Below are 10,752 nucleotides of genomic sequence, written 5' to 3'. Positions count from 1 at the left end.
CCTAAAAAATCTACTGCGCAGGCTCGAAGGGTTAATGACCTTTCCCAAATCTTCGCTCGCGAAGACTGGCCATTATTTATAGTCTTCCCTTTATAGCAGATTTTTCTCGTAGCACAAAAAAGATGGACCTGTTGAAGTAGGTCCAGAGGAGGGCCACAAAAAATGGTCAGAGGAGTGGGACACATCTCCTATGAGGAAAGGCTAAGATAGCTGGGGTTATTTAGCTTGGAGAAGGTTTTTTGGAGAGCTTTTTTGGCCTTTCAATATGTGCAGGGAGCTTATTAGAAAGATGGGACAGACTTTTTCATAGGACAAGGAGTAATGGTTTTAAACTGAAAGAGGGTAAATTCAGACTAGATATAAGGAAAAGTCTTTTACAGTGAGGGTGGTGAGAGACTGGAAGACATTGCCTAGAGAGCTAGTAGATGCGCCATTGCTGGAAACTTTCAGGGTTAGATTGAACGGGGCTCTGAGCAGCCTGGTCTGGTTGAAGACACCCCTGCTCATTGAAGGGGGATGGACTAGAAGAGATTTAAAGGTCCCTTCTAACTCAAACTATTTTATGATTGTATGATTTCACTTAGTGAATGCTCTGTTGGGTGAAGTTTTACCCTATTTTGTATCTGTGCGTTCAACTCACAGTATTTTATGTCCAAAGTGACAGAGTCCTATCAGTCTGGATCCTAATAACCACATCCTTCACACAAAAGGTTGCAATCATCTGAAATGGCTCTTCTGTTTTAGGGACAAGCTGAAAGAGGATGGCTAACATTAGCTTTAGTGCTTTCAGTACAGGCTGTATTTTCACCTGTTATGTGATCACTGGAAAAAGACATTTTCATTGTCACAACTAAAACTAGTTTAGTATGAGAAGAAAGAAGTCCACCAGTATAGATGGGACCATAAATTGCAATACAAACTGAAATGTAATGTGATGAATTCTTGGAGACAGGTTTTTATGAAAGAATTGTTTGCAAATACAGACATGCAGATCTGAGTGGCAACTTTGGCATCTGACCAGGCATGTGTTTGTAGAGACTTGAGTTCCAAATGCAACTACAATTCCCTCTGTAATTTCTTTTCTTTTTTTTTTTTTTTCATTTTGGGGTATGTATACTTTACAAACAGGTCCGAAATAGTAAATTTGGGGTTTTTCTGAAGTCTAAAATATGCTAGTTACTTTTTAATTTTTTTGAACAAATGTTACTGTGTATTTACCATTCAGCAGGAAAGCTTATTCATCAGTTGTTCACATTGAAAGAAAGGAGACAAATCTAGATACAGCTTAAGAAATGTCCACCACATGGATTATATTTTGAATGTAATGTAGAAAAGAACACAAGTTCTTTTATAGTCACATTTTCAAAGACTGGTTTAGGAAATCTCAGGTTTAAAGCCATTTCACAGCCTTATCCAAACTCATACTGGTCATTTGTCTCATATATCATGGCTATAACAGACTTCCACTGCAATTCAAAGCAGCTGCTTAACTTGTATTCAGATAAATATCCCAGGCCAGAGTGACTGAAATGCATCATCAGTATTGCATGAAGGAGCTTATATCTTCTCTACAGCTCTGCCTAATCTGGGCTGCAGAAAGGTTCCACAGAACTCCCTTTGTTATCAACAAAAGTCAGTTACACCCTGACCATCATTAGAAGTAGGCAAATCATCACTATCTTATATTATAACTAAGTAGTCAAAGACAGCCTGCAACTCACTCAAAACCAGAAGGACCAAGGGAAAGCAGTGTAATAACCAGGATAAAGAATCAGAAGTGGTTGACTTCAAAGCAAATTCCAGTTCCATCCCCCTAAGTTTATTTATTGTTAATTTCCCTCTTTTTGTGCATATGAATGTTTCCCACTTGGCAAAAAAATCAAGACTGACTTCAAATTTTATAATTTCGGAATAAATTTATAAAAGCATTGAATAATGCATCTTTGACCTATTTTCCCTGCAACTGGTAGGCTCTCAGCATTTTTTAAGTTGCAGCTGATATGTGGAAACACAAATATTTACAACATGTTGCCTCCATTTTTCCTGTGGGCAGGGTAATTTTGAAAACCTGGTCCCTTAATAGCACAATGACCAACATGAAATAATGTCATCAAGAACAGTAACAAAAAGCATAAGGTACCATATGACAAGCCAAGTATTTGACTGTGCAAAATGTCCACGTTATTGTCATTTAAAATCTTCACAGCTGCATCAAAAGCAATCAGTGCAAAATCATATTTTGTAGACTTCCTTTTATATTCCAACAGTATATTCCTGTTTACAGGGCTTGATTTTGTTTTGGACAGAAAGGCATTAATTGCAATGAAGCAAGCAAATTGTACAGGTTTTGTTTCAAAATCTTATATTCCACTACATCATTTTATATTAAGAAAAATATGAGGAAAATCCTGAACTGTAAAAACAGACAATATTTTAAAGCACAGTTTCTTTCCTTGCTGTGGTTGTAAACCACAGAGATAGTCAGCTGGATGTTTAAGAAAGGGGGGGCCTCCCATTCCTTGTGTTTCACCTTTTCATTGCATTGCCTGACCATTTAAGGCAGAGGTTTGTTCCAGACAGCTTTAATTAAACTATGCTGGGAAGTTGTATATAGATCAATGGAAATGATCCATTACAAGCTAATCATGTATTTAACAGTGTTCAGTACAGTTCAATCACCTTCTAACATTTCTATGGCTTTACATTCATGTGGCAAAGCCCTGAATGTGTATATGTATTTTTAATCCATCTCATTAGTGACCATATGCTTTGGCTTCAAGGGAGACAAGAACTGTCTGCAATCTGCCAGGGATTTAGGGACATCAATAATTTGTGAATAGTCATGTTGGTACTGGTCGAAGGGTTAAGTGTTCTGCACACCAGGGGCAGATCTTTTGGGACTGGAACTCTTAGTCAAATGTTAGGAACCTGATCCCCTGTGATGCATCTTTTCAAAGTACATGCTGCATGTCAGATCTCCACAGCAGAAGCAGTGGCGCTTTTTTAGCTCAGGGATTTAAAAACCTTCCCTAAGCAATGTAACAATATCTTCTGGTTAAAAAGTGAACGGAAGATAGTAGTAATATGAAAGTGATTTTTTATATACTAGGCTAAATGTGATCTTCCTTTTTGTTACTATTTTCCTTTTCCATATGAGCTATTAGATTACTCCTCCCCTGCAGGTATACAATGAAGCAAGAGTATGGCAGCAATAACAGGGGCCTGGTTTTGAAAACATACATGGATTCTGTGGCCTCACCTGATACTGCCTAAATCCTACTAATGACAGCAACAATGTAAAAATCATCTTCCTAATCATTTGGAATGACCCTTTAGGAGCTCTCAGGACACTGTTCTTTCTTAGTGTGAAAGCACCTTTTAAAAACAATAGCTGACAGCCTTAGTTTGTACCATGTTATATGGAAGGGCTGCTAAGTCAGCATAAGAGACCATCGAACTGTTGATCTCAGTATCCTGTCTTTACAGAGAAATAGCAAAAATAGATGGTAATGCCAGAAGACTTAGAATAATTTTTGTTCATTTTAAGTTTTAGTTATGTCCATATCCCTCAGCTGTACCCAGGTCAAAACAAAAATGCATAGCAGTGCAGGAAGACACTTCGTATCTCCCTGAACTTCTGCGGATCCTTTGGGAGCAGGGGGATTCATCTTACAGGATGAAGCTCGCTTGCTTTCAGCAAATTTCATGTAGTTATAAACACAGAATCATAGAATGGTTTGGGTTGGAAGAGACTTAAAAATCATCCACTTCCAAACCCCCTGCCAGGGACACCTTCCACTAGACCTGACTGCTCTGAGCTCCATCCAACCTGACCTTTAACACTTCCAGGGATGCAGCATCCACAACTTCTCTGGGCATCCTTTTCCAGTGCCTCACTACCCTCACATCAAAGAATTTCTTCCTAATATCTAATCTAAACCTACTCTTTATCAGTTTGAATCCATTCCCCCTTGTCCTGTCTTTACATGCTCTCATGAAGTCCTTCTCCATCTTTCTTGTAGGCTTCTCGCAGGTACTGGAAGGCAGCAATTAGGTCACCCTGAAGTCTTCTCTTCTCCAGACTGAAAATCCCAATTTTCTCAGCCTTTCCTTGTACAAGACGTGCTCCATCTCTCTCATCATCTTGATGGCCTCCTCTGACTCACTCCAGCAGATCAATGTCCTCCCTGTGCTGGGGACGCCAGAGTTGGATGCAGTACTCCAGATGGGGTCTCACCAGAGCAGAGTAGAGGGGCAGAATCACCTTGACCTGCTGACCATGCAGCTCGGGATACAACTGGCTTTGTGGGCTGCAAGTGCACATTGCTGGATAATGTCCAGCCTCTCATCCACCAGCATCCCCAAGTCCTGCTTGGCAGGGCTGCTCTCAATCTGTTCATGTCCAGCCTGTATTGATACTGGGGGTTGCCCTGACCGAGGTGCAGCACCTTGCCCTTGGTCTTATAAAACGTCATGAGATTCCCATGGACCCACCTTGAGCTTGTCCAGATCCCTCTGGATGGCATCCCATCCTTCAGGTGGTGTGATTAACCACACCACTCAGCTTGGTGTCATCTGCAAATTTGCTGAGGGTGTACTCGATCCCTCTGTCTATGTCATTAATGAAGATATTAAATAACGCTGGTCCCAACATAGACCCCTGAGGGACACCACTTGTCACTGATGTGACCATCCAACCAATTCCTCATCCAACAGTCTACCCATCAAATCTATCTCTCTCCAATTTAGAAAGAAGAATGTTGTGGGGGATCATGTCAAAGGCTTTGCAGAAGTTCATATAAATGACATCTGTATCCCTTCCCTTGTCCACTGAGAGAGTCATTCTATCATAGAAGGCCACTTGGTTAGTCAGGTAGGACTTGCCCTTGGTGAAGCCGTGCTGGCTGTCTCAAATCACCTCCATCTTCTCCATGTGCCTCAGAAGAGCTTCTAGACAGATGTGTTCCATGACCTTCGTAGGCACAGAGGTAAGGCTGACAGGTCATAGTTCCCAGGGTCCTCCTTTCTACCATTTCTAAAGATGGGTACAATGTTTCTGTTTTTCCAGTCACCTGGGACTTCACCTGACTGCCAAGACTTTTCAAATATCATGGCATGTGCCTTGGCAACTACATCCACCACTTCCTTCAGGACACTGGAATGCATCTCGTCACATCCCATAGACTTATGTATCTTCAGGCTCTTGACCTGCTCATGTCTGTTCTTCAAAGACAGCTCTTCACACTCAATACAACTCTCGATGTAGAGGGCAACCTCTCCCCCTCTCTTTCCTCTCCTGTCTTTTCTGAACAGCCTGTAGCCATTGATAGCTGCATTCCCATCATGGGATTCATCCCACCAAGTTTCAGTAATGGCAACAAGGACATAACTTTTCAGCAGCATGGTGTATCCTCCTGTTTGTTGTCCATGCTTTGTGCACTGGTGTAAAGGTACCTCAGCTGGGCTGTCAGCTATGGTGCCTTCTCAGAGGAATGCCCCTTAATTCCTTTGAGATATTTCATTGGTGTTTCCCTGTTGGCTTCTGTTGCCTCAGGAGTCCCTGGCTGGTCTCCATAAGACTGCAAGTGTGCTGCTTGTAGCTAGCAAAATTAATGTGGAACGTCACAGGAAATGAAAACATGCACAATGCACACCACTTGTTTGCTGCCTGAGAATCAGCTGGTTTTCCTTTCACTTTAATAAACATTCTGTATCAGGGCAGATTAAATAACTCTAAAACTAATAGCAGTCATATATATAACACACTCACTGTAAACCTCTGTCCATTACTTGTTTTCACTTTTAACATCAGCCTTTCTAACTATGGCGTGCAACTGAGCAAGCATTTCCATAAGTGATATAAAGGAAAGATGGTTTTGAAATCTCTGTATTTGAATAGTTATATACTTCAGAAAACACTCATGACTGAGGCTCTGCCTAAAAGCACAATTTGAATGAGTGAAAAAAATATAGATAGTGTCTTTATTAGTGTCTCACCATTAAAAATATACAATTAGTATTGGAAGATTTGGAGTAACTTATTATAGCAGGTAAAATATATAGCTGTCAAATTTTTGGTTGTGTCAGCTATAATTACATAGGTTGCCACAGATTTACTAATTGTGCATTGTCTTCTGTGAGACCTTAGAGTACAATGTTACTGTTTTAGATGACTCAGTCTCTGCTTTTCAAGGGAAATTTACATAAGCAAACTTTTATCCATAATTTTTAAATGTATGCATGTCTAATTTAGACTGTTTTCATATCAAACTATTTGATTTGAAAGTACAGTAAAATATTTAGAGACATATGTCCCAGATTTTTGTTCACATTTCATTTATACATGTAGGCACTGGCAATAGAAAAGGCAGTGGTCTTTAGGAAAGGTGGCTCTTTCTGAATGGCAACGAAGTCCACTAGGGAATGTTCAAATGTAAATATTTACAACTATTTTGGCCACCTCAAAAATCCAAAAGAATGGAGCTCTATTTTCAGATAGCCCCACTTTCAAATTCTCCCTTTGAAAAGAATATCTGGTCTTTTAAGCCTGTGAAAAATGTTAAAGACAAAAATTACATTTTTACAATTTTAATTGATGAAAAAAAGGAAACATAATTTTAATAGGGTGGAATGCATGACTTTTTGAGGTGGCTTGCCTTTACCCCTTCCACTTAATGCCATTTGAGCTAGAATAGCCGTACAGTTTTCTGAAGTCAAAGATTAGAAAAAAAATGCTAGTTGATGTTTAATTATTGGGTCACTGCTGAATATCTGTAATATAAAGACTTAGTCCCTTTTTACACACCATATGAAGGAGTCCTTTGACCTTTGAAGTGACTGTTGACCTTTGGGTCATCCATGCCTATCTTCACCTCCAATGTCAGTGATGTTAATACAAAAGGAAGTCAGCAGAATTTCAGAAGACTGGTACTGTCTTAGCAATATTTTGTTGGTAGCACTGCCATTATTACATTTTATGCTACTGCTGCCAGATAAAAAGAGAGAAGAGTTTTGGCTTCAGTGAATACAATTGCAAAATTCCTGTTTTATCCTGGATGAGGTAACACTTTGAACTGCCTATTCACAGTTTCACAGGCAGTGACACCAAAAAAAAAAAGCTCTGACAGTCTTCAAGTTCTGCCCTCTTTACACCCTCTCTAGCCAAGATTGCTTAGTGTTATAAAGAATTGCCATAATCACAGAAGCTGCTGACAGAAGTAACTTATTGCAGTTAAAACCCATGCAGGCCATACCTTATCATTAGGAAACTGTCTTTTGTAGGGTCATTCAAAGGGTTTTCGGTAGTCTTCTTTAGGGTTCTGTGTGGCTTGATTTCTAGCATGTTCACTGAGGCTGTAGCATGACCAGAAATGTCTTGATACTGAGTTTAAATTTTCCATTCTTTAGTTTTCTTCCATATTCTAATTAGGTCTTCTCAATTATTAATTCAGTTCCCATAATAGACTTCTAAATTTCTGAACTTCTGCCACACATACCAGTCCCTTTAGAGCTCCTTGTAGCGAGATTCTGTATTTTTAGCAGTTTGAATCTTACTGTAGTTCCAGATATGCAGTCATATATGTTGCCATTTCTGGACTTCCTCCATTGTCTCTTTAACATGGGATGCTTCCATTGATTTGAAATCAAAATCATGTTCATAAAGTTTTTTAAAATGGCCCATTTTAACTTCTAGTAGATTGCTGCACTGCAGTGGGATTTGAGAGAAGAATTTCATTTACAGGCAACTATGTGCCGATCACCCAAATACCAAAAATGACAAAGAACTGAATTTCAACATCCCTTCAGCTATTTTTACTACCTGCACGTAGTTTCAGCTAGCTCTATTGGTAATCAACAAACCACTCGCTCACTCAAGGTTGAAACATGCATTTAACTGTTTTGCTAAATTCTCACCTTAGGCAACATGTAAAATTAATCTCAAATTAGTCGACAAGGAGGTGGGAGATGATAATTGTTCCTTCTATATAAAGTGAAGATTTAAGAGTTGCATTTCACTTCCCTTTTTTTTAATTGCTATCCCACAATAATTTTCAAAAATTATTTAGAAATCATTTGTAAGAGACAGGACACAATAGAAAATGAGACAAAGCGAATTCATTAATTGTTTCATTTCTATTTTAGGACTGCAAGGATACCTTGAAAAATATCTGGAAGAGAAGGCCCCAGCTCTGATTTTAGTACCTGTGGTGGATTTACCTGGCAAGGAAGTTATTCATATGATATGCTGGCTAAGCTAGCAGTTCAAAAGAGATGAGCTGATGTCAAAACACACATACATTCCTTGCAAGAGAGAACAAAGAAAAGAGTCGATACTAACCGTGTTGGATACTTTCATGAAGCAATATTGTTTGATTTAAGCAAAGTTGTATTTAGCTTGTTAGTGATGCCTCATTATATGTGACAGAGTCAGATTTGTATGAAGAATAAAGGTTTCATTTAAAAATAATGTACTTCTTTCTCACTTATTTTTAAATGTCTACAGGTAATAGCAGGTGGCTCTTGGGAGATGCAGTTGATCAGATCACATCAGCTCTTTTGTTTTGTATATTTAGGCCTGGTTACAATACACTGATTATAACTTCAGATCATTTGGATGGAAGTGAAACCAGAATATTACCTCCAATACGGTCTTAAAGACTGGATTCCTTTCAATTCTATGTTGAATATACTCACTTCAGGCCAACTCATGGAAACCTTATTTGTGGCCAAATTTTAGCCATTTTCTAGCACAATAGAAGAATTATTCAGAGGAGTATTCAGGATGCATATTTTACAGAAACAAATAATGGAGATGCTGGCCAGACAGTAGGATTTGCCATCCTGCTTTCTGAGGCAGGGGTATCTTTGTGCTTTACATCTGGTAGACAGCTCTTATTAAAGAGCTACCAATATTCAGGAAGCTACCAGTATTCAGAGCTACCATAAAAGCAGGGCTTCAGTCTTCTCCAGAAAATCAACAGCAGTTGATTTTACCACTGCTTTTACTAAAAATGACTCAGACACACAGCTCCTATCAATTTCATTGCCACTGATATTTTACTCATTACATAAGGTCAATACAAGATAGAAAGCCTTTTGCACTGTAGAGAAATCTAACTTTCAGAAAAAGGCTATAAAATTAAACTTTAAAGAAATCGTATCAAACTTTGCCTTGCCTATGTTCTGTATCTGTATATTCTTACTGCTTCTCTTCCAGTGTGTGAGCACTGGAGCACTCTTGCAGTAGCATATAACTGAGAAGACAGCTGCATGGTAGTAAGTTTATATTGAGGTAACTAAGAGGTGGAGTTAGCATTCTGGTTTAATTTTCTTACCCACTACCAGAAATGCACTTGGCTGCACCTGAAATGAAACAAGTGACTAAAAATAAGATCTTCCTCTGTTAGAAGCTTTGCATGGCCAGCATACTATGCTGATCAATATTTGAAATTAGAGACTGTTAAATGTTACTGTTCCTTACTATTACATCAAGTAATATAGCAGAGATGCCATGTTCTTTAGTAAGAATTACTTTTTTCACAGGTCTTCAAATATTTTTTGAAAGGGGAAGGCAAAGAGTGCCTGTTATATAACAGTGTATAAATACATGTATGAATAAAATTTCTGAAGGAAAAAAGGATGAACCTGTTAACAATTCATTAGTTGATTAGTATTTGGTATCATTTTTATGTTAGACTTAAAACATATTTGATCCTTGTTCTTTCCCACAATCAAAAGAGGGCTTGTTAATACCTGTGTGTGCCTGGTTTATTTCAATTCTACTCTTTTAGAAGGCTAAATCGTTTTCTCACTTCTCCCTGGAAATACTTTATTTCTATCACTGTGGAGTGCTCACGGACCAGAGACCCAAGCTGGACAGAATCAGAAGAGAAGGAGATGTACTTTCAGAGAGATAAGGATGAAGTTTAAGTTCTCATTGATACATATAGAAACCAAAGAGATGGCATAAGTTTGACTTTGTCTCCTGTAACAGTCATTGTTTTCATTATGAGTTTAAAAATGATAATGAAACTTGTTGATTTTGGCTTTTGTACTGTACTGCATATTTTAAGGTGGCAGGATATTTGCTCCTAAAGAAACTAGCTTTTTCTGCAAGTATTCCTGCAAGATTTGTGACTCAAAATAGCCTTCTTTTTTCCCATTAGAGGTGCATTGAGAAATGGTAATAGAATGCACTGGGCTGAAAACAGTGTGATCTTCTATTTTTCTCTCAACTGAAAGCAAACCTTTTCCTTTTTTTTTTTTTGAGAACTAAAACTTCAACTGGTTTACATTGCTAATAGCTAAAAAAGAATAGTTTGATGACTTTTTCTCCTTGAGAGGCTTCAAACAGTTTTTAAGTGGTGTGAGTAACTAAAAGGATAAGCTGAGTCTAGGGTGTTTTAGGTATGAACAAGGCCATTTGTTCAACACTGATATGCAAGGTAGGTGATTAAAGTGTTGTGCACCATATAGTGACCTAAGACTTTTATAATAGAAGGAAACAGCCCCATTTTATCTGCCTTATGCTGCCATACTTTTATCATAATTACTGGGTCATACTATGAATAAGATATTTCAGAGCTCTTTTTCACTTTCTTTGTAAGAAAAGTGCTAGCTGACTGTGAGGTAGGGAGATGGGCATAGACACATACATACACATACATATATGTCTTTTAGTGAAAAGAGGGAAAGACATCTGATACTCAAAATTTATAGATGCAGGGGGGTTTTGTCTTTTTGTTTTTAAAC

At 38.4% G+C, this 10,752-nt stretch overlaps 1 protein-coding gene across 5 annotated transcripts in view; it reads left to right on the top strand.

The window, feature by feature from the left end:
* The window catches only part of DPH6 (diphthamine biosynthesis 6), a 202,449-nt gene extending 193,989 nt beyond the window's left edge, over positions 1 to 8,460 (top strand). For all 5 annotated transcript variants that reach the window (XM_017827398.1, XM_017827397.1, XM_017827400.1 and 2 more), the window contains exon 15: positions 8,143 to 8,460. In XM_017827398.1, the coding sequence (XP_017682887.1) occupies positions 8,143 to 8,258 (116 nt within the window). In that variant the 3' untranslated portion in view covers positions 8,259 to 8,460. The remainder of the gene's footprint in view (positions 1 to 8,142) is intronic.
* Positions 8,461 to 10,752: the final 2,292 nt, after the last annotated feature.

Source organism: Lepidothrix coronata, unplaced genomic scaffold, assembly GCF_001604755.1.
Source record: "Lepidothrix coronata isolate B3197 unplaced genomic scaffold, Lepidothrix_coronata-1.0 Scaffold138, whole genome shotgun sequence".
In the NCBI taxonomy this organism is placed as follows: Eukaryota; Metazoa; Chordata; class Aves; order Passeriformes; family Pipridae; genus Lepidothrix; species Lepidothrix coronata.
Note: the sequence above shows the minus strand (reverse complement) of the source record. Positions and strands in the feature narration are given on the sequence as shown.